We start from the raw sequence: 24,726 nt of genomic DNA, 5'->3' as shown, positions 1-24,726 counted from the left end.
CCCAAATACTATGTGGAGGTGCACTTGAAAAAATAAACAGAAGTGCCTGTCTAATTCTCTGCTATGCATTGTAGCATCACTATTACATAAGTTTTAAAAATAAATGGAGAATTTGGCTTTTCCCAGATACTCTGAAAATAATTAAAGGCTATGCAGAGTAAACAGTGTCACTGCTTGGAATATATTCTAGTCTTTCAGAAAGACAGTTAAAATGAGAGAAAGAGAGCAAGAAACTCCCCGTGGCCTTAATACTAAGGATTTCACACTGGTTCAAAGACAAACTCACCATTAATAGCCATATTATTAAGACATCACATTTAACTCACTTATCACAAGAAGCAAAGTAAGAGCAAATGAATACAATCCTAGCTCATAAGCTTCAGCTCAGTATTCACAAGCCCTGATTCTCTGTACATAGTGCCAAACTGAATATGTGTACAGTGACTTATATTAATTTTTTAAAAAAATTTTTACCTGTAGCCCCTTTGGGGGGTCTTCCTAAAGGCTATGGGGGGGGGGTCTTCAAAGGTTCCCCCTCCCACCGCCGACCTCTTAATTCACCGCCGCAGGTCATCCTGGGCTGATTTTCGGGCCTGTTTGAGCCTGCAAAGATTGGCGTGGTGGCCATTTTGGAGGCTGCAACACATGCTCAAATGGCCTCTAGGAGGACTGGCAAGGCCTAGGGCCTTGCATGGACCATTTGAGCATGTGCAGTGGCCATTTTTAAAAATAATATATTTTTTAAAAATGGCTGCCAAAAACAAAATGGCTGCCGTGCATGCTCATATGGCCTCTGTGAGGCTTAGCATGGCCTAGGGCCTTGCAGAGGCCATTTGAGCATGTGTGGTGGCCATTTTGTTTTTGGTGGCCCTTTAAAATTTTTTTTTTCATTTTAAAAAATGGCGCCCCCTTCAAGTGGCGCCCGGAGCAGCTGCCCTGCCTGCCCTACCCTAGATACGCCCCTGAACATAGCTTTTCCTTCATTAACTGACATGTTCAGGCTTGTATCTTGCATGTATTATGTGACATAGTCGCAGTTTAGGCTTGTGACAAACAGTGTGTGTTCTACAGTGTTAAACCACAGCATGCAAACCATTTAACTGGGTCAATCCAGACATACAACATGAGATTGCAGATGCAAAAAGAACTCCCATGTCTGAATCACAATAAAATAACAACCAAAGCATGGATACTCTGATTTAACTTATATATTTCAGAGTTTATTTTAGCATCCCTGAAGCCCATAATGGTCAGTTACTACATTTTGAAATAAAATTCATAGTCTGCTTTTCCATCCCATTTGCAGACTCCTCAAAGTTAAGACAATGAACTCATTTGCAATCTCAACAGAAACAAGCTATAAATGACTTAAGAATGCAAAATACATGGATTTAACTCCTAGGCAAAATGAAAGCCTGTTGATAAAAGATATTCAGGAGGAAGTGGAACGCTAAGATGAAACTCTCACAAGGCAGGGAGTTCCATAAGCTACAGTGTCACTATGGAAAAATATCTTTCCCATGTACCCACAAATTATGCCAATCTACAGTAAAAATTTGCCTCTACCATATTATTTCCTACCACTGTATCTCTAAATATTTTCAATTAATTGAACTGAAATATTTGATGGGGGGGGGGTCAATAAACACTATTCATGTACTTTAATTGTTAGGCCACCTAATGGCGCAGCAGGGAAATGACTAGCAAGCCAGAGGATGCCAGTTTGAATCCCTGCTGCTATGTTTCTCAGACTATGGGAAACTCCTATATCGGGCAGCAGTGATATAGGATGATGCTGAAAGGCATTATCTCATACTGTGCTGGTGATGGCAATGGTAAACCCCTCTTGTATTGTACCAAAAGCAACCACACGGCTCTGTGGTCACCTAGAGGTTATTCATACTTGGCTTCAGGGTAAATGTTGAGTGAAGCCACTTCAAAGTACACTCGCAGCATTGAAGAAAGCAGCCCCTCCCCTCTCCTCTCGGCTTTCGTTTTTTGCAAGTCCACATGGCAGGCGTCAGTGTTTTCCTCCCTAGCCAATGGGAGCGGGGGAGAGAGAGTTCCCTGCAGAGATATATCTGCATTTCTGAAGAGATCATGCCTCTTATCATGCTAATATTGGCTTTGACGGTGATCCTGTTGATGCCCTGGTTGAGAATTGGAACAACCTGCTCACTAGGGCAGTAGACAGGATTGCTTCCAAGCATCTCCTCCGACCTGCTTCAAATTTGGCTCCTTAGTATACAGAAGATCTACGGGGGCTGAAGCGGCAAGGTAGGCGACTGGAGCACAGGTGGAGGAAGACTCGACTCTAATCTGACAGATTGCGAGATAGAGCACATCTAAAGATCTATGCTCAGGCGATACGTGCGGCAAAGAGGCAGTTCTTTTCTGCCCGTATTGCCTCTATGAGTTCACATCCAGCGGAATTGTTCAGGGTTGTGAGAGGACTAGTATCTGCCCCCCATCCCTTGAACCAGAATTTGGAGTCATCAGTTACCCACTGTGATGTGTTTAAAGAGTTTTTCGCAGATAATATCTCTCAGATTCGGGCCGACCTAGATGGAGACTCCACAATTAATTTGATATCTGAGCTGGAGGTGCCCAACAACTCCTCTTATGTGATTCGACTGGATCAGTTTCAGTTGTGACTCCTGAGGATGTGGACAAGCTGCTTGGAGCGGTGAGGCCTACCACTTGTTCTCTTGACCCTTGTCCAACATGGCTTGTTTGATCTAGCAGGAAGGTTGTTGTAAACAGCCTGGTGGAAATCATAAATGCTTCTCTGAGGGAGGGCAGGGTGCCTCCTTGTCTTAAGGAGGCAATCATTAGACCTCTTCTAAAGAAGCCTACATTAGATCCCTCAGAGTAGAGCAATTATAGGCCTATTTCCAACCTCCCATGGCTGGGCAAGGTAATTGAGAGGGTGGTGGCCTCTCAGCTCCAGGCGGTCTTGGAGGAAACTGATTATCTAGACCCATTTCAAACTGGTTTTCAGGCAGGCTATGGGGTGGAGACTGCCTTGGTCGGCCTGATGGATGATCTCCAATTGGGAATTGACAGAGGAAGTGAGACTCTGTTGGTCCTTTTGGATCTCTTGGCGGCTTTCGATACTATCGACCATAGTATCTTTCCGGAACGTCTGAGGGTGTTGGAGGTGGGAGGCACTGTTTTACAGTGGTTCCACTCCTACCTCTCGGATAGATTCCAGATGTTGTCGATTGGAGATAGTTGCTCTTCGAAATCTGAGCTTAAGTATGGTATCCCTCAAGGCTCCATACTTTCTCCAATGCTTTTTAACATCTACATGAAACCACTGGGAGAGATCATCGGGGGATTTGGAGCTGGGTGTTACCAGTACGCTGATGACACCCAGCTCTACTTCTCCATGTCAGCTTCTTCAGGAGCTGGCATATCCTCCCTAAATGCCTGCCTGGAAGCAGTAATGGGCTGGATGGGGGAGAATAAACTGAAGCTGAATCCAGATAAGACGGAGGTACTTATTCTGCAAGGTCAGAACTCTAGAGATGATTTTGATCTGCCTGTTCTAGATGGGGTCACACTTCCCCAAAAGGAGCAGGTTCATAGTCTGGGAGTACTTCTGGATCCACATCTCTCCCTGGTTTCTCAGGTTGAGGTGGTGGCCAGGGGTGCTTTCTGTTAGCTCTGGCTGATATGCCAGTTGCTCCCATTTCTCGAGATCAGTGACCTCAAAACAGTGGTACACTTGTTGGTAACCTCCAGACTTGACATTTGTAATGTGCTCGACGTGGGCCTGCCTTTGTACATAGTCCGGAAACTTCAGTTCGTTCAGGACGCGGCAGCCAGGTTGGTCTCTGGGTCATCTCGGAGAGACCATGTTACTCCTTTACTGATGGAGCTACACTGGCTGCCAATAGGTTTCCAGACAAAATACAAAGTGCTAGTTATAACTTACAAAGCCCTAAATGGCTTAGGCCCTGGATATTTAAGAAAGCGTCTTCTTCATTACAAGCCCCACTGCCCATTGAGGTCATCTGAGGAGGTCCGTCTCCATTACTGCCAACTCGTTTGGTGGCTACACAGAGATGGACCTTCTTGGCTTCTGTCCCAAGATTGTGGAATGCGCTCCCTGTTATGATCCTCCCCATATCTGGCAATTTTCAAAAAACACCAGAAAATGCATCTTTTCACCCAAGTTTTCTCAGCTTCCTAATATTTTTGGGTTTTAATTTCTAGTTATTTTAAAATTGTTAAAGTGTTTTTAAGTTTTTGTTTATGTTTTTAACTGGTTTTATGTTGTTGTAAACTGCTCAGAGATGAAAGTTTGGGGCGGTATACAAATTTAATAAATAAATAAATAAAGACTAGCCTACCCCACACAGAGCATCTGTGTGCTCTTTGGTGCCGGCAGTTACCTCTCCCCCCCCCTTCTGCCTCAGTTTCTGCTTCCGGGCCCAGCCACCTCTCATCCCCACCACCACTTCTGCCCCCCCACAGACTTTCTTTCCCCCCTCCTGGGCCTTGCCTCCACGGCCGGCCCAGCCCACCACTGCCTTTGGCCTCCACAGCCGGGCCTGCCGTGGCAGCGGCGACCAATCCTCCTGGGTGTGCCTCAGCCAATCAGGTGCATCTGCCACCCAGCCAATCAGCTGGGCACTGGGACGCACATTCCAAGGCACACCCAGGAGAATTATATAGATAGATTCTACGTCAGTGCCTCTCCCTGTTTGCTCCAGCGTTTTCAGAAAAAGTAGCTTAAAACTGGCATTTTAGAAATCCGGAAATACCTCGAGATAGCTAGAATTTGCATCACATAGCCCTACTTGTGTGTGGAGTGGGTCCAAGGATCTCATCAGGAGTTCGGGGTAAGTTTGACTGGTGTGTGAACACACACACTCTCTCCTGAAGGAGATTCGGGGCAGAAGCCTCGTGTGTAAAACCTACACTGATTCAACCGCACACTTTGCTTTAGTTGTTATACTGAAACAAATGAAAAGCTTTATGGGGAAGGAAGGTTTTTAAAATTGGAATACTGGATAAATCAATAAAACTTAGGTTTATCCTTTCGTACTCCCTAGGTATAATCACTTTAAAAACATTGATTACAACTCTGAAATTGTGGAACTTGCCTAATACTGCATTGGCACCCATACATTTTTATTAATCAGCTTTATGAATCGATGCTGGACATCTGGACTAGCATTGCTCAAATGCAGCAGTGCAAGTTCCGGACTACTGCTATGCTGTCATTTGAGCGGGTTAAGTAGTATGTTTTGACAATCTTCCCTCCACTTTGAAGCTCTCTGTGCATCACCCAAATGGGCTTGAGAGTGAAGGGAAGTTTGGCGGAAAATATCCCCTTCCCCCACTCAAGCCACAGTGCAGTGGTAGTCTAGAACGCACACTGCTGCATGTACACAATGCTAGTCCAGAAGTCAGCCAATGGAGTTTTAGAAATGGAAAACTTTTGGCTAGAAAGACACAGTATGGGAAAATTTCGACCCCACCTCTCTGACATCCAGTGTAAATGGCACAGCGTGGGGGCGGGAGAGGGGGCTGGGGTGGCATCTGATGCCAGTCAACATTGTAGCAGCAGCATTCAAAATGAGCACTGCTGTAGCTACCACTTGGATGTTTCTCTGTATTGCTAGTCTTTTCAAGGGTTGAGGTACCTGTAGCTTTTAACAAAAAATATGCACAAAATTTCACTGGTTAGATTATTAAATGACTGATAAATACTGACACAGTTATTAAATAACTGATAAATACTGACACATCTTCCATAAAGGTACCTTTTGTATGTTGTCTATTAGATTGTAGGCCTCTGTACAGGTGCTGTGCTGTTTTTAATCTGTGTACTGCAGTTAGAAGATATTAGCTGCTTTTTAAATAAACTAGCTGACTGGGCATAGAGCATCTGCTCCCCTAGTTCTCCCTGACTCTTCCCCCCCTTCAGCCCCTTCTAGTTCTACCTTACTCTTCCTCCATTTCAGGGCCCAGCCAGTTCTCTTCCCATCTCTTCAGCCAGTCTCTCTGCTGGCAGCTCTCATCCTCCTCGTGAGGAGGCCAGCAGCCCCATTTTCATCACCTGCTCAGCCACTCGCAATAGCACCTCTTTCTCCTCCTCCGTGTCCCTCCCTCTGCAAGCTCTCTTCCTCCTCACTAAAAGCCCGGCGGCCTGTTTTTGTTGGCTGCTCAGTCGTTTGCAGTGGCACCACCACCTTCTCCTCAACCTCCCCCTCCTCCCTCTCCCCACCAGCTCTCATCCTCCCGCAAGGAGGCCAGCGGCCCCATTTTCGCCATATGTTCGGCCATCCTCGGCAGCTTGTAATGGTGGCGCTTCCTTCTCCTTGGTCTCTCTCCTTCCCTCCTCGGCAGCTCTCTCTCCCGCTCTCCCACCAGGGCCCACCACCGTCTCCTCCTCACCCCTCTGACTGCCATGCATCCGGTGGACTGTCCTCCTCCTCAGGGCGGCGGGGCTTTGCCTGCTGCCCATCCTCCTCCCACCCGAATTCCCTGGCGCTTTATGTTGCAGCCCTCCACAAACTCCGTCCCCAGTCCCAAACTCCCTGCTTCGTGACCCCAGCAGGCAAACTCCCTCGCTTTCCGAAGCGGCCGCCTGCATTCGTCTCCAGTTGCTGCCTTCTCGCTTTCCGAACTCTCTCGCACTATCAGCCAATTGCCTCCTTTCTGCCACGTCCCCATGCATCCCATCTTGAAGAATTAATAATATAGAAGATGGTCATTAAAAAAAGTTGTAAAACATGATGTTATGACAGTCTTAAGAGGTGGCATCAGACAGAAGAGGCAATAGCCAACAATGCAACTTCAGCACTGGCCGTTCAGTGTTGTTGTTGTTGTTGTTGTTGTTAATTCAATTTCTATACCGCCCTTCCAAAAATGACTCAGGGCAGTTTACACAGAGTATGAGACTTTGCTTGCTGTTACCATGGCCCTGTAACATTGCTATAAATGTGTGAATGAAAAAATAGCTTTCCCCCAAATGTAAATAAACAGAATTCCGCTGTGACCCATTTTGTCTTATAGATAGGTTTACTAGCAATCTTTTTGAGTATTTGCAGTAAGTCAATAGAGAAAACTAATGTATGACTTTATTTTCTCCATGAGGATTGGTAGATACTACAAAAATGTTATAATGATTTGTCATTAGTGTTATGCTTTTACTATGCATTGTGCTGATACTAAATGGAGGTATTTATGCTTCTGACTGACACTAAGTGGGGGGTGTTTATATGGCTTTAAGTATCACTATGTAGCACACATATTTTCAGATTTGTTCCATAGTGCATGTTGAAATGCCATGCACCTAGTTTACATATTAACAAAACACAGAAAAGTATAATTTCAGTGAGTTTTGATTTTATTAAACTTATCTCTATTAACTTATCAAAGTATTTTAGATTGTGATTTACCGTATCTATATGATCGGTGTTTAAAAGAATTTTGCATATTAAAGTACCACAATGCAGATGCCTTTTTGAGGCACTCTAGCATAGAATAATTTGCAATTTAAACAAACTTAGCAAGCATAGTGGCGGGGGGGGGTTCTGTTATTTTTTTATTAATTCATTTATTATATTTTTATGCTATCAAAAATGTGTGTCTCTTGGCAGTTTACAGGAAAACAAAAACCCCAGAGTAAAAACCAAGCAATTAAAACAGTTAAATATAATTTAAAACAACAGTAAAACCAACTTACAGCTAATCAAAGACTTGATTAAGTAAATGTGTCTTGAGAGGTCTTTTAAAGGCTGCTAGAGATGGTGAAGCTGTTACAACAGGGAGTTCATTTCAGAGTTTCAGGGCAGCTATAGAAAGGGCCTGATGCCGAGTCACCACCAGATGAGCTGGTGGCAACCACAGGTGGACCTCTCCAGAAAATCTTAATAAGCGGTGAGGATCCTGAAGTAGAAGGGCACTCTCTTAAATATCCTGGGCTCAAGCTGTTAAGGACTTTGTAGTTAATCACTAACACAGAATATTTTGCCTGGAAATGTATGGACAGCCAGTGTAAAGCTTTTAAAGTAAGAGTAATATGCTCTCTTCAGGTTGCCCCAGAGACTAACCTGGCTACCGCATTTTGTACCAACCGAAGTTCCCGCACTACATATAAAGGCAGCCCCACATAGAGTGCATTGAAGTAGTCAAGTCTGGAGGTTGCCAGCTGTTATGTATTTATTTATATCTACCATATCTAAATTTTTGTTGAAAAGCGGTATATAAATATTTGTCGTATTCATATATGTACCACTGTTTTTAGGTCATTCTCCTCCAAAAATGACCGTAGCTGGCGTATCAATCAAAGCTAATAAAAAGACTGCCTCAACATGAGAAACCAGAGAGAGATCTGGGTCAAGAAGTACTCCCAGAATATATGTCTGATCCTTCTGAGGGAGTGAGACTCCTTCCAGAACAGGCTGCTCTAACTCATCTCCTGAATTACAATCATCCACAAGGAGTACCTCCATCTTGCTTGGCTTCAGTTTCAATTAGTTCTCCCTCATTGTGCCCATTACCACATTGAGGCAGGCATTTAGGGAAGTTATGCCATTCCCTGATGAAGATGACAAGGATTAGTAGATTTGGGTGTCACAATTGTACTGGCAACACCCTGCACAAAACCTCCAGATGATCTCTCCCAGTGATTTCAGGCAGATATTGAAAAGCATAGGTGACAATATGGAGCTTTGTGGAATACTATACAAGAACTCTCCACATAGAGGAGCAGTAGTCTCCAGGCATCACCATATGAGACCTCCCCGAAGGATAGAAGCAGAACCATTCTAAAACAGTGCCTCCCATTCCCAATTCCCACAGATGATCCAGAAGGATACCATGGTCGATGGTATGAAAAGTCACTGAGAAATTCAAGAGTACAAGCAGAGTCACACTCCCTCTGTTGATTCCTAGTTGGAGATCATCCATCAGGCCAACCAAAGCAGTCTTGACCCCATAGCCCACTCAAAATCCAGTTTGAAATGTCCAGATAATCTGTTTCCTCCAAGATGGCCTAGAGCTGGGAGGCCACTGCCCTCTCATTCACCTATTCATTCACCATGTAGTAAGACACCAGGGGTGGGTTCAGACATCGTGTGGAACCATGGTTTGTTTTAAGAAAGATTTATTTAACAAACTTGGACTGGAGCCACAGATGATCAAATCTTGGTTTGTTTTGCTGTGCTTTGGTTCAGATCCTGCCTCTTCTTTCTTCTCTCTATGTAAGAGCTCTGCACGGGTGGAGCTACTGAAACAAACATAGATTAAACCATCTGTGTGGGCTCAGACATCACATTAGACCATCACTAGGATGAACAAGCCAACTTTAAACTATGGTTTTTTGACTGTTGCAAATTCAGACGTACAGACTAGCAACAGCTAAACAAAATAATGCACAGTTCTGTGTCATATCTGAACCCACCCCAGAACTACAATAGCCTTAAAAAAAATCAGGTAAACCTTAACTTGCAGCTCCACCAGTTAAAATTTGCCCTATAGATTAATCAATTAAAAGTTTGACTAATGCTGATTAAATTATTTTCAGACTACTCAGGTGTTTAACATTTTCTGACAAGTTGTCTTTTTGTGAAAAGGATCATCCATTCTTCCTATGATCCAGAAAGAACACAGGAATTTTCTTTGATGAAATCTGTGTCACCTTGAATTTTAAATGCCTCCAGTTTTAGCATATTTTTCAAATAAATTGGCAGCTTATGACATCTTTATAGGATGCTATAAAGTAGCCATTCTCTCATTTTTCAACCAAGGATCAAAATTCTTATTATTTTATTGCCCTAAAAGCATGTACTTCTAGTACTGTGCATCAGCCCAGCTGGGGATACAGAACCTGCAGTGCTACAGATAATGACAAATTAACCGAATAGAAAGTTTAAAGCTATGTCCCACTGAAAGACATTTATATTTTCTAAAATTTAGGCCTCCACCTGCAGCCATGATTCATAGTCTAACTGATCTGTATATTAACATTTTGATTGTCACATTACATAATGCTTCTGATGCTAGAAACCAAGTCACAGAATATCCCCAAAGGATCTCTTATTACTTTTACCACAAGCCTGGATACAAAAAAACCCCAGACATTTGCTTTGTTTTTATCCTTCCTGCGTGTACTCTATTAGCATTTCCTCCACTCTTTATTGTTAATGCTTGTTATGTTTGACTTTTTATGCAAATAAGAATAATAATTCTACATCAGACAGCTCTTCATAAGCTATGTTTCCCCTTGTCTTACTTCAACATATTCATTATTTTAGCCCTTTAGATGTTTCAGCTAGAGTTATGTTTAAACATTTTAGTCCCTGTAAAACTGGGGAGGGGAAGCTACAGATAATCATGAGGGGTTTTAAGAAGTATTTTCAAAGGCTCAGCTCTTCAAATACATCTATACATCTTAATGTTTTTCTGTAACCACCAATGTAATCAACAGCTTTCCATTTGTAATAAGATCATTCCTTTTTAATTTAGTAAATAGATGCTTCGTGAGGTTGTTCTAGCAAAGACAAAATTTGGGGTCAAGCAAAGTTATTTTGAACAGTAAAAAGGTTAGGTTGAAAAATGACAATTAACTACTAAAAAAAAAAAAGCCAAGGAACATAAAAGCTTGAAATTATAGAAATAATCGCTTCAGTTTTTGTCCTTGGTTTACACAGCTTATCTATAACTACCAATATCTCTCTGGGACAAGGTATTCGAAAATTAAGTAACTGAGCCCCTATGGGCAGTCATTAGGTGTCTGGACAAGTTGGAGGAAGTGTTACTAGTCATTTTCACTGCAGCATTTTTTGGTGCTTCAGTGTACCTCTTGAACCTAGTCTTTCAGCCATTTTCTTTTTCCTAACCTGTTCAGAACAGAAACGCCGCCTTTATTCCAGACAAAAGGTTGTTCTGGCGAAGCATTTCCGCAAAAGGTTCATTTGCAAAGGACTGAAACAATCCAGAGGAAATGCCCCTCTCTGTTTTCATTAGAGCACAGGCAGAGAGAGATGCAGAACAGACCTTATTTATTTCATTTCATGCATTCATTCATTCAGTTTATATACTGCCCTTCCAAAAGTGGCTCAGGGCAGTTTACATTAAAATAAAAAATACAAAATAAAAGGATTAAAATCAGAAAACATTTAAAGCGGATTAAAATTAAAACTAGATATTAGAAGCCAGGCTAAAGAGATGGGTTTTTAAGGCTCCCCTGATGGCCTCCAAGGAAGATAATCCTCTCATATCCACAGGGAACATGTTCCACAACCTAGCGGCAACAACTGAGAAGGCCCGATCCCAAGTTGCCACCAGGTGAACTGGTGGCTCTTGAAGATGGACCCCTCCTAATGATCTTAATGAGCTGTGGGGATCTTGTAAAGAAAGGTGCTCTCAGGTAATCCAGACCTTAGTCATTCAGTGCTTTAAAGGTAATAACCAGCACCTTTTACTTTGCCCAGAAACATAGTGGCAGCCATTGCAACTGTTTAAGAACAGGCATAATGTCTCTCCGGGGTACCCCGAGACCAATCTGGCTGCCACATTTCGAATTACTGAAGTTTCTGAACTACGTACGAAGGCAGCCTTACATAGAGGACATAACAGTAGTCCAAGCTGGTGGTTACCAGATGGTATAGCAATTTTTTCAGGCCATTCTGTTCAAGAAACAGGCAGAGTTATCAAATCAATCATAGCTGGTAAAAAGCACTCCTGGCCACAGACTCAACCTGAGGCACAGGGTGAGATGCAAGTCCAAGAGCACTTCCAAGCTACAAAGCTGCTGTTTCTGGGGGAGTGTAACCTCGTCCAGAACAGGAAGTCCTATCCCGTCTTGCAGATTATGACCCCCAACAATGAGCACCTCTGTCTTGCTTGGATTCAGCTTCAGTTTATTATCCCTTATCTAGCCCATTACTTCCTGTAGGCAAGCATTTAAGGGGCTAACTCCATTTCCTGATATTGATGACAAGGAGAAATAGATTTGGGTGTAATCAGCACATTGATAACACCCAGCAGCAAATCCCCTGATGACTTTACCCAGCGGTTTCATGTGGATGTTAAAAAGAATTGGTGACAGAATTGAGCCCTGAGGGACTCCATGTAGTAGCTCCTGTTTTGAAGAGCAACTGTCAGCAAGTACTGTCACCAACAATTGTAAAACAGGGCCTCCTATCCTTAACTTCCTCAGCGACCCAGAAGGATACCATGGTCGATGGTATTGAAAGTCACTGAGAGATCCAAAAGAACCAGCAGAGTTGCACTTCCTTTGTCAGTACCCTTGTGAAGGCCATATATCAGGCTGACCAATTTTTAATTTGGTCTGCACTTTAATTTTTCCATTAAAGTTGAAAAGAGACAAAAAGGAATGCAAGCCCTCTATGATAAGCTCAAGGTTGTGTGAGATTTCCTGTCCCATTGCTTCCCTTCTTTTATCAAAGTTCAACAAGCATAGGCCAGAATATGTGATGCGCCCTCCTCCAAAGCCCTGTTCAGATGATTGCCTCAATGGTCACTCTTTTCACAAAACTTCCTTTGTCTGTAGAAGTATTCAGGGAGCCACCTGACATAACCTAATCAATAGCTAATATTCATACCTTATCAGGAGCAGGAACTCCTGAAATTCCTGAAGGGGACCAGTTACTAATCTCCTTTAGCCTTCAGTTAAAGCCTCAGGGTATGTTTTTGCCTGTAAAAACTCCCCTCAAACATGGGATCATACTTTTGCCTCCTGCATTTGCCACGCTTGCCTTCCTTGTTGTCCATGCACCTGCGTGCATCCTGAAATTGGACTCCACACCCCATGCTGCCTGGGTGCACCCAATGAACTTTCTCTTTTCTTTCAGCCTTAAGCCCTATCCTCCTTCCTAGTAAAGCAACATGGTAACATGCCTAATCAACCACTTCATTTCTTGTACCCCTATTATCCCTCGATAAACCAACCTTGTTTTTCAGAGTCACTTCTCTATTCCCCTTCCAGTACATCATCCCACAAGACTTTGAATATTTTCTTGCTGTTCACAGGTCTGCACCCATTTGATACTAATTTCCCACATTTTAAGCAAAGCATAGAAATGGACACTGGCAGTAAACATGTGTCCAGCAGACCCTGGTAATAGAAGACTCCAAATTCACTACCACAGCCATGGATTGGATAAGTTCTGTTGAATGGGAATCTGGCAGTGACCCAGGCCACTGAATATGAATATGAGTTTCCATCTCCTGAAACAGTGAGCGGGGGGAAGAGGGAGGCTTAAAGAGAAAGTTTGGGATATTGTGGCTTGGTGCAAGACTGCAGCTGGGGAATGGGAGGAGTGGCTCTGTAACAGCTCCTTGGCTTCTGTAAGGAGCTAAGAGTGGCTGGAGACCTCCGAAAGCAGGTGAAAAGAGCCACAGGAGTTTGTTCCGGGTGAGCCTGCACTCTTTGTAATTAGGACCAATGACTGGGAAGTGGGTTGGGTAACAGGGCAAGGACTTTCCATGAGCAGGGCAGAGCAAGGCCACCTGAAATTGCATAGGGCCCTGCCTAGGAGGTGAAGACAAGGGGAAGGCCACTTATAAGCCACCGTTATGAGAAATGATCTCAGATTGCTCATCAGCAGTGCCTTTTTTATTTGTTTATTTCAATTTTGTTTATTTTGTTTATTTGTTAAATTTCCCAGAGGTTCCATGTGATAACTAAATGAGCCCACAGTGTTAATTTAGCCTTCTAATCAGTTGCATATAACCTAACAGAACTGCTCCTTCTAGGTCTGTCTCTAAAACCAGAAAAGACCTCTTTCTCTTTCAGGTTACTGCACAGCTCCCCAAAAGGCTCTCCATGAAGCTCTGTCCATGCACACTTAAATATGTATGTAAAGATGTAGATTGTAGATAGATATAATTGCTGTATCACAGGCCTTAAGGTAGCACTGATTTATATGCAGCTGAGACAACAGTTAATCGCACATGAAAGGTTGTAGCATCTTGCAGACAAATGAATTCAACATACTGAATATTTAAAACTAAGTCCATCACAATGGCATGTATTCCCTCAAAATATAAGTTAACATAATAGATGGCCAATAGAAAATAGTAATAGGCCCTTCTAAGACTTTCAAAGTTTCAGTACTAATGTAAAGTACTAGAGGATAACAAAATAACATAAGCCTTGCTCTTAATACATTAAAAACATGGCCTATCAGTTTTTAATACACACGAGGCTTGTGGAGAATCTGACAAATTATCTAATTGACCCGTTTGCCATGTTCATGGTAGAAGCTGGGAAGAAGATCAAATTGCTCAGCTGGGTGCTGACTTGACTATGGGAGATCTGCAGAAAGGCCCTGCAAAACTGCTGCAAGAGAAGTGTTCTTGCTTTAAATGAAAACAAACATGAGATGCCTGCCATGAAAAACACTCCAGAGACGCACTACAGCTCATTATAACATATGAGCATTACCGCAGCCTTGCAAATTGGTGCACAATATTTACTATAGCATAACTATATTCTTACTGGCCTACAACTTGCCCATCTGTGCTTTTGATAAGGCATTTGTGGTTGTCTTTTTTTGGTACAACTGTATCTATGTTGGTTGCTAGGGAGAACTGAACCCTCAGACCTGTCCTCGGAAATCTGTGGTTGCCAGATGGGAAGGGGTTGGCTTGTCCCTCTTCCAGAAGTGATATTTGTGTCTGGTGATGACTGCAGGCTACCCATACTTATGATGCAAAACCTGTGGCAGTATGGCTGCTGACTGCAATGAGGGATGGGAAAGAACAGCCCCCCCCCCCGCCTTGTCATCCTAGAATTAAGCTAGTATTTTTGTTACTACTATAAATATCTATATACTGCACTTCAACCAAAGTTCTTAAAGCAGTTTACATAGAAAAATAAGGAATGCATAAATAAGATGGGCCCCTGTCACCAAAGGGCTCACAATCTAAAAAAATAACATAAGGCAGATACCAGCAACAGCCACTGGAGGGATGCTGTGCTGGGGCTGGATAGGGCTGACCACATTGCTGATATCTTAGTATTAAGCCCTTGCTCTGGTTATCAACTTGCAACACAAACATAATATCAATGCAAGGCTAATACAACATTGGGCTTTGTGATGATTTCAGTTGGCACTCTTTATTGCAGGAACGTATTTGCTTCTTTAACAAAGCCTATGTCATTTTAAACTCTTCCTCCCCTAGTTCCAGTGTCTGTAAAATGAATTAAAGTTTGCTCTAGCTACAGCATGTCACTTTATTTATTTAGCACATTTTAATATTGGCCCATATCTAAATCTCTGTGCAGTTTAATATTCAAATGTCACAGACTAAAAATGTAGCTAGCATGAAAGTTGTGAAAGTTCTGATCAGGAGAGATTCCTTATACTAAGCAATGCTGCTTTTAAGCAATTCTTTCTTGACTAAGGCTGGTGGATGCAATGTTGTACACTTAGAGCCTTTGCTGGCAGAAGGTGCTTCCACTGTTGGTCAAGCAGTGTGGTGCTCAACCCAGATAATGGGAGGTGTTCCGAAAAGGGCAGGTTCCTTTTGTCTCAGGATCCTCTTGCATTCGTTTTAGGAAGCCAGATCAGGCGCGTAACGATGATCGGGCAAGGGGAGACAGTCGTCTGGGGGCCCCACAGCTTAGGGGGCACCCAAGAGACATGTCACATGCCTCCCCTACCCAGTGCTGGCCCCAGCTTCCTTGATTAACTGCATTTTTTTAAAAATGTAAAAAAAAAAAAAATCCACCTTTGTTCAGAGGCATAACTGTAACCACACACTGTAACAAGCCATTATCTTCCACCAAGCAGACATTCCTGGAAAGCTCATGGCAGGTTTTCCCCACTGCTACACAGGACATGGTGGCCCTGGCACAGCACCATTCTCCAACTTCAGGGGGCATCATGGCCACGCAGCCACCCTCCAAACTGGCTGGCTGAGGTCCAGCTGCACTCCAAGCCCTGAGCTGCACCCCGTTTTCTGCTCCCACAATGCTCTGGGGTGCTCTCATTTGCATGCCTGCCCACAGCTTCCTGCTCACACAGTCCCACCCCCGGCATCTGCTTAGCAAGGCTTTCCGAGGAGTCAAGGGATTCCTTGATCGCGTTAGGCAAAAGTTTCAAAAATTTTCAGAGGCTGATCCAAATTTGCAGCCCCTCAGGGGTGAAGACAGAGAGAAAACTTCAATCCCTCACTTCCATTTCTTTTGGAGGAAAGAGGAATGACACTTCTGCAGGTAGTAAAATTGAAGGTGTGGGTTATGGGTTTAGCCGGGGAGCAGAGTTCAGCAGAATAAGAGGGGAATCCTTAAATGCTAAATGGGGCTCTCCACCCCTATCTCCCCCGCAAACCTGAGCTCCACTTTTAGATTTCATAAAGTGCAGGCAGTTGGGGCTCCTAAAACAAGCCCCGCCCTTCCTCCTCTGGCTTTTTGCTTACCTCTGCCTGAGAAATTGTTCTGTAGGATTAGAAAGAAAACTTACTGTTTGACACTCGTTTACTTTGGGTTGGTCCTAAATAAACCTCATTTTGGTTTGCAGATTTTCCTTCTGCTCCTACACCAGCTCCTAAGATTTTGGAAAAGACCCCCCCCATTCCCCCCCCCTTTTTTTAAAGTGAAGATTGGCAATATACAGACATGCCCCGTTGCCACAGAAGATTGTTTTAACAGGAATTGTAACGCAGGCAGGACTATGTGGAGACAACCCAAAGTAATTGAGTGACATCCATAAAGCTATAAAAAAGGAAAGGAAAGGTTGTGGTCGAGTTGGTGTCCACTCCTGGCAACACAGAGCCATGTGGTTTCCTTTGTAGAATGCAGGAGGGGTTTACCATTGCCTCCCCCATGCAGTATGAGATGATGCCTTTCAGCATCTTCCTATATCACTGCTGCCCGATGGGGGGGGGCATTTAAGAATCTTGTCTCAGGGCCCACTCCAACCTAGTTACGCCCCTGAGCCAGATGTACAGATTATCAATCTTCGCTTCTCTTGAAGCTTGTTGGATTAGCAGGAATTAGGATATGCTGAAGTATGCTACATATATACACTGTGGGTGAGTGTGATCTATAGAGAAAGAGCTGGGCTTTCCTCAGCTGTAGTGTTGGTTAGGATATATGTTTGTTTTTCTTCACTAATGAGAAAAAGAATGTCTTACTTTAAATGTAAGGTACTGCCAGACGATTTTATTTATAGAACAAAGACATTTTACAGTACTGTTCAATCGCATACAATGGCTAATTTATACTGTCAATTTAGTTAAGCAATTTAAAGTAATTATTAGATAATGAATGTGATTCTTAAATAAATGTACTTTAAGTTTGAAAAACTAATATCTACCTTGGGTAGCAGATAAGGTGGCATGTGCTTCAAAGTCCTGGTAATAGAGACTATTGAATCAGTAACATTAAAATATGCACTATAGATTAAGATCACATAATGAGTGTTTGAGGGATTTTGCTTTTTGAAGCTCATTTTTATCTTTCAAATGTAATAGACATGAACATTCTTAAGGCCCTTGCTAAAAGCCGGCCTGTTGCTGAGTTCTAAAGTTGCAGTTCATTAAAATGTGCTCGTGAAATAGTTACATGTTATAAGAAAAATAAAGATTGGTATTCATGAAGAGTTGTAGGGAAATGATACATGAAAGTCACAGTGCAGTGGAGAAGCCATTTGAAGGTTTGTTTACTTGAATGTGCATCGCTCAGATTCTCTCCACTTGATGACTTTTGCACTTGACAGCTAGCAACTGAATGTCTGAACTGACTGCATTGAGAAGCCTTGGGTCCTAAGCAAATAGAGAGTGATCTTGCCCTGTGGTGTTTAATCTGAGATTATTCTTTCACACATGCAAGTCACCACTCCAGACCACAATCATCAAGTGATGAACATGCACATGTGAGTGGCAGCACCCACGTGGTAGCCCTTCACATTATTCCTAGCGGCACTAATTTCTGGGGTACTTAGTCAAGTGCAGGTGTTACAGCTTAAGTTATTTTTGGTGATGGCCAGGAATAAGATACTGAAGAATAAGGAATAAGATATTCAATGCACAAGAAACATCACCATCAGTTGTAGCCTGATTTGTTGCATGTTGATAAATAAAAGTGTTTTAAAGTATTGGTATTTAAGTCACACTTGGAAGAAGTTTCAGCAAAGTGATTGTATTTTCCATAATAACATTCTATTTTTCTTGATTTTTTTTGGAATTAACATTTAAGCATCTGTGGATTCCTTCAGAATCTTGTATAAATTGCCCTTTAATTCATTATGTTCCTGAATTACTGCCATTCTTGACTGAGGGTTGTGGTGATGTCTAAGACATTGATTGATGTATAAAATTGGGGACTTTTCTTGGAAACAGAGGGAGCTGTACTAACTATAAGCACAACCATAACCATGAAGGTGGTCCAGAGTAAAACACACTTCTGATATTTCTAATCAGAATAGCTAATCACTACTTGAGATATACTCCTACTTGATTTTAGAGAGGGGTGTGTGTGTGTGTGCGTGCGTAATCCCATGAAATAGTAAACATGTTTTCTTTTCTTTTCAGTGACTTTTATAAGTGTCATATTGCTCAGTGAGGTGCTGAAATCACTATTCCAGCTGTAAAATATCTGCCAGGATGTTTAAAAATGAGTATCAGGTAAAGAAATGTTTCAAACACTTTTGCTGACTTACATGTCTCTGAAAAATTGAAAAGAAAATTTGCAAATATTCTGTATGTTTTAAAAAACAAACACATTTTGTTTGTATTTTCTAACAGTCTAGATCTTCCCTAGATACTTGAACTTTTGATTGGCCTTGATAGCCAGTCATTATTTTGTCATATACATTTTCTCCAGCCCTTCCCTTCCACAAATTCCAAAGACTCAGGAGATGTGAGGAGAGTCTCATATCATGCTGAGACTGGGTAGGCAATTTTCAGGAAGTAATTCATGGTCATTGATGGCAACTTGGCAGCCTGATTTGTTGAACTCTGCGATTTATCTTGCATTTTGTACATGAGTTTTTATGAATATCTGGAATTTTTAATTTCATAAGTTGTGTTTTTTTTTACTTTTACTTATTATGCAAAATGTTTATTAGGTGTATAAGTATTTCTTTCCCTTGATCCCCCTGCTCATTTTGGTTGGCCATTTCTGTACCTTTTTGAACTCTACAGCATCCTTTTTTGAGGTTTGGTGTCTAGAACTGTACACTGTATTCCAAATGTGACTGCACAATACTGAAGAAGAGCATTTCAGTATTAGAAAATTCTTGCTCTAGGAATTTTTTCCAAGTTTTGGAGTAGAACTAGGGAGGCTATTCACAGAACCAATGTAGTGTGTTAAATGCAAATTGACAAAATTGCATTAAAAGTGGGGTTTGCTGATTGCTAATAAAACGTATAATTACACTTGGGAGTAAGTTTTCAAACTGTTTGACAATTATGGTGAAAGCGTGCAATTGCCAATATACTTGCCTTAGATAGATGCTTATCTGTTTTATTGCAGGGCGGACCATTTGTTGAAATCTTCAGTGCTCAAGGCAAGAATCCTGGAGCAAAATGGAAGATTTTTGGCAGTCCATCGGTGATCGGCAAAGTATGTTTTGTGGAGGAATAATAAGCCTTTGGAATATAAACCATGGCGAATGTACATGAAGCTTAAAATTAGAAAGTAATGAGGGCTTTGACCCAACTGTGGAAAAGTTGTCACTTTCACTTCTGTTACCATGACAGAATAAATGACCACATGAGTTAATACTTCATGCCTACTTGCAAATGAGATTTGTTACAGCTAGTTTTAGAACTTAGACTCCCTAATAGAAGGAAACTTGGAATAGCTTTGCTTTTCTGATTACCACTAGATCAGGCTCAGGGCTGGTGGATCCCAAACTGTTTATAAATGGGTGTGTTCATAAATACACTTTTAAAAGGCACTGATGTTAGAATCACTGTCTTTATATTACATCCATGGCCAGTGCGATTCTTCTTATTCTCAGAACTGGAGACTACTGACCCACTGATGGTTTGTGCTTGTATGTTCTGCTGTGTTTGCCTATTTCTTTCACTGTGTATTTGATTTCAGTCCCAGGAGCTACCTTTTTCATAAACAGGTGAAGGCAGTGTCTCTCTTTCTATATATATATATTAGTCTTCCATCCCTCCTCCCAATAATAGAAATAAGACATCTCTTCCTCTCTTTCTGTGAGTTCTCAGAGGTGAGTGCCACTGTATATTTTGGAAACTCTCCGTTTTTGGAAAAGCTAAATATCATATTAGATATTTTTAATCCTGTTTTAAAAAGAAAATCCATTTTGGAAAGCATTTGATTGCCGCTGTAGTTTTAGTAAACGGCATAAGCTTCAGAAAGCAAGCTCAATTGCCTACCACTTTGTTAATGTCCTTGCAGTGGGTACCTGACTCACTTAAGTGTTCTAAGCTATCCCTCCTCTCAGCATGATGACTGCATACTAACAGAGTAGTTTATTTTTAATAATAGAAATAATATTTAGTAGAGCACTTTTCTTTAAATGCTTATACAACTTCACATATATTATATTGGTAATAACCCTTAGAATAGCCCTGCTAAGATAAGCTCACCTTTCCTGGCATGGAGATAAAGTGATGGGAAAAGGTTTATCTGGTTAACTTCTGTATGTCAGGTTGCTGATAAAGACAGAAGATCAGAGCAAGTATAAAAAACTTGGCAATCTAAAACTTCGGATGAAATATCCTGGGATCTCCTTTATCATTACAATAACTTTTTGCCAGAAAGGTCTAATTTTATTCTACATTACATTCTACCACATGTGAATGAAATGTGCATTTTCAGAGTTGCACAACACCTTCCATTGGAGGTAGTGTACATTTTCTTTTAAGATAGAAGAAAGCAAGTCATACAATGAATCTATTTTTATATCCCACTTTTCAGCCTGTATCAAACCCACAAGGCAGCTCATAAAATTAAATAACTACCAAAATCCCTGATCCAAACCAAATACCTTATCTACTTTCTTTAATGGAGCAAGTTCTAGAAATTGCCAGCCCATTCTGCTGTCCTTCACTCATGCTAAGCCTGCTGTACTGGTTTACTGTGTGTATCTTAGGAGTTCGATAAGGAAGTGAAAGGTTTCGTGTTTGTTCTGGAAGGCAGTAGTCAAACCAACAAGATGCAGCTTCCTAAAGAAACAAGGCAAACTCGTAAGTATAAAAGTTTTCTACATTTTTATCAGCAGAGTTTCCTCATTTGGAGCAGAGGAGGTGTTGCTCCCCTCCTTGCCAGTTCCACATTCTTGGCAGCCCCCCAATCTCTCACCAAACATACCATCTCTTCATCTCTGTCTTTCCTTCTGGGTATCTGTCTCTCTTGCTTGAATATTGCTTTTGCATGTTCACTGCTTGCCTGTAGATGGCACTGGCTCTTGATCATTTTTCTAAATTCCTTTGTAAAGCTATTTCCACTCTCTTTGGGTGTTCAGTGGATTCTGTTGCCCCCAAATGAAGTAAATTACTACACTTAGTCACTACCTAAATCACATATGTAGTGCCTCAGCACCAATCAGGATGTGCCTTTCTTTTCTTTCCCTTCTCTAAAGATGGGCAGGGGCTAGCCCAGCCCCTAACCAATCAGAAGTCAGAATAGCTTGCAGAATAGCAATTATGACTAATAGACAGCAAACAAGGCCAGCCCAGTCATCTGATTTCTCAGGGTTCTTCTAGGTAGGCTGAGTAGACTCTCTGGATATCTGTATGCAAAACTGAAACACTCAGTCTGCAAGCAGAACAGGTAGGAGCCCTTTCTCCAGCCTCCCCTTCTCAGCGGGAAGTCAGCTCTTTTCTCCTCACCTAGCACACCGACCAAACCCTCAGGAGGCGTTGGATTTCTCCAGCATTTTCTGGGAGCTCTTTTCTTTTTCTTTTCTTTTTAAAAATGCCACTAGCAAATCTTGGTAAAATTCAGTGATGTAGAGATTGTGGGGGAAAGTGGGGGATATGGTGGACTGGCACTTTCTCTTCCTCTGGGTAGTTCTTTTACTAACAAGCAAGAACCCCACTGCCTTCCCTCTTCTTCTGGGACTTTAAGCAAAGCCTCACACTAGCTCCTCCTTGATCTTTCTCTTACTCTCTCACCTCTTTTAAGGGTGAAAGAAAGGGAGGGAACTTATAGCTTCCAAATAAAACAAGATTTATTTAAACTGAAATTACTAATTGGACAACTTGAAACTCATCCTGTTTGAAATGTGCGTGTCTTGAATGCAGAAATAAGTTTCTGAGATTATTGCCTTCTTTCCATTGGCAACCTAACGCCACAGCTTGGAAACCAGGCCCGTCCAAAATAGTGAAGCAGCTCTACCACTCTATAAATCTGATGCCAGTTTTTGTTTGCTCTTGGTCGGCTATTTTATGTTTTACCTTTTTCTTTTCTTTTTTTGTGAGTGGTAGTAGTATTTGAAAGGAGAGGTCCTCAGCATGAGTTCTTTGGACTAGTTTGTGATTTATATGGCTTAATTTTCAAATCTGATAAAGGATTCTCTCAAGTAAATGTTGCATAAAACTGCAGCCAATTCTATAAAGCTTATTCCAAGTAAAGCCTTAATGAACTCCATGGGGCTTACTTCCAAGTAACTGTTGTGTGCATAGGATTGCAGCTGAAGGACATATCCCAGAAATGTTTATATTTCAAGAAAGGGAGAAATAAGGCTTGCTTTAGAAATAATAATGCATGCCCATATTTGTGAGAAGAAAAGAAACTAGTGGGCTCTGTGTGTGGCCCAAGACATTGTGGTATTTTCCAGCACACATTTCACGTTTTGCTGCGGGCCATGGCGACACATGAGCAAAAAAACAAGGCTAATGGAGCGATCGCTCCGTTAACCTTGTTTAAGGGGAAGGGGATTTAACGAGGCTAGCTGCCAGGAGCCGTGTGCCTCCCGTTGCAGCACACGGTCGCCCCAAAGTGGGCTGGGTTCCCTTAGCCCGCTTTGGGGCAATCATGGGAATAGCCTCACTAAGTTGATCTTCTTAGTCTAGTCCTGGATGGGGTGAGGAGGAGAGGGCTGAGACTGTAGGGAGGGGGAGAAGTGGAAGCAATGCTGATCGAAGAAGGGATGGAGCTACTGAGGGGAAGAAGAGGCCTGGGGACTTCAGAGGGAGAGGCGTTGCTACTCTCCGCACTGACACCACCCCCCATGAAGCACTCTAAGGGCCGGATTCCTTTTCTCACAGCCAACCAAGGGGTGAATTTACACTAAGTTAGCACTGAGTAGCCAGCTGCCAAGTGTTGGTGTGAATGATAGAGGTTTTGCTTGAGATGAGTTAACAACTTTACAGATGAAAACCATGGGCTGGTGAGTCACTTCTTTTTAATTTAAGGTTGGACCTGCCTACTGTTAACCCTGCTTATTGCTCCCTTCCCTCTCCTCCACCTCACCAGCCCCAAGAAGCAGCTGCCACCACAGACTTATGTATTTTATAACATCTAAATTTAAAATGCGGTTGGGCTTTGATTGCTGAATTGATACTGTGCTACAAATGTAAAGTTTGGTTGTATCTTAAACTAGGTTCATCCAAATGGCAAGGAAAAACTACATTGCTTTTTCAGCAAGAACCACTTAACCAGAATTAGATTCATCTTAAATTTTAGCTCCATTGGACCTGCTAAATGCAGGCTGATCCCAGATGAAGAATACTGTTTGATCCATAATACCCATTATAAATTTGTCCAGTTCCTAATGAATATACATAGAAATCGGCCTATTACCTTGCTGAAAAACAGGCCATTGAACTTGTTTTTGCTTTCCAGCTTAGTTATTGCTTTCTCTGGGACTCGTTTTTGTACATTGTTCTGCTACCAAATACTTCTCTTTTGGTCCCCTTCCCACATTCCTGGTTCTGATTCTGCTCTGCATCATCCCTGTCTTTTCTTTCTTTCTTTCTTTCTTTCTTTCTTTCTTTCTTTCTTTCTTTCTTTCTTTCTTTCTTTCTGCCTGCACAGGCTGATGTTGTCACTTCTACATTTCTTCCTGGAGGTCATTATGTATGTGCTTTGTTCCTTAGAAACAGCAAAGTATTAGCTTGCCACCTTCCTTTCCCTCTGGCTACTGCATTGGACCCAGTGTTCCCTCTAACAGGGAATCCCAGAAGTTGTTGACTACAGCTCCCATAATTCCCAGACAACAGCCATCACACCTGGGGATGCTGGGAGTTGTAGTCAACCACCTCTGGAATTCTCTGTTAGAGAGAATGCTGATAGGACCTAGAGCATTCAAACTCTATTTACATCTTTAGGCTGGCCTGAATGCAGATTGGTTCTTTTGAGAGATGGTAGCAAGCATGAATTGTCCTCTTTGCTAAGCAGGGCGTGCCCTAGTTTGCATTTGAATAGGAGACTACATGTGAGAACTATAAGATATTCCCCTTAGGGGATGGGGCCACTCTGGGAAGAGAAGGTTCCAGGTTCCCTCCCTGGAATCTCCAGATAGGACTGAGAGATATTCCTGCCTGCAACCTTGGAAGAAACTGCTTCCAGTCTGTGTGGACAATACTGTGCTAGATGCACCAATGTGGTCTGACTTGGTAGAAGGCAGCTTCCTATGTTCTTATGGCATGAGTGTGTACGTGTGGCAGTAACTACTCTGGATTTAATACCGTCTGCCAAACACAGCTAGTTGTATTGAGGTTGTGTTAATGCACCTCACTGATGCTGTTTTATCACCTCTAATAAATTAATGTATCTTATCATGAATACTTTTTCAGATACCACAG

The 24,726-nt window shown here is 42.2% G+C and overlaps 1 protein-coding gene across 14 annotated transcripts in view; it reads left to right on the top strand.

The window, feature by feature from the left end:
• Nucleotides 1-24,726, top strand: part of CFAP20DC (CFAP20 domain containing) — a 268,470-nt gene that overhangs the window by 5,813 nt on the left and 237,931 nt on the right. For 11 of the 14 annotated variants that reach the window (XM_053297353.1, XM_053297357.1, XM_053297344.1 and 8 more), the window contains exons 2-4: nt 18,529-18,621; nt 19,472-19,561; nt 21,069-21,162. In XM_053297353.1, coding sequence (XP_053153328.1) covers nt 18,601-18,621; nt 19,472-19,561; nt 21,069-21,162 — 205 coding nt within the window. In that variant the 5' untranslated portion in view covers nt 18,529-18,600. Of the gene's footprint in view, nt 1-16,032; nt 16,211-18,528; nt 18,622-19,471; nt 19,562-21,068; nt 21,163-24,726 lie in introns of those variants that run through there. The other 3 variants (XM_053297341.1, XM_053297346.1, XM_053297352.1) reach the window with 3 other exon arrangements.

This window comes from Hemicordylus capensis, chromosome 2 (genome assembly GCF_027244095.1).
Source record: "Hemicordylus capensis ecotype Gifberg chromosome 2, rHemCap1.1.pri, whole genome shotgun sequence".
Lineage (NCBI taxonomy): Eukaryota > Metazoa > Chordata > Lepidosauria > Squamata > Cordylidae > Hemicordylus > Hemicordylus capensis.
The sequence above is the reverse complement of the archived record's forward strand: the minus strand, read 5'-3'. Positions and strand labels throughout refer to the sequence as shown.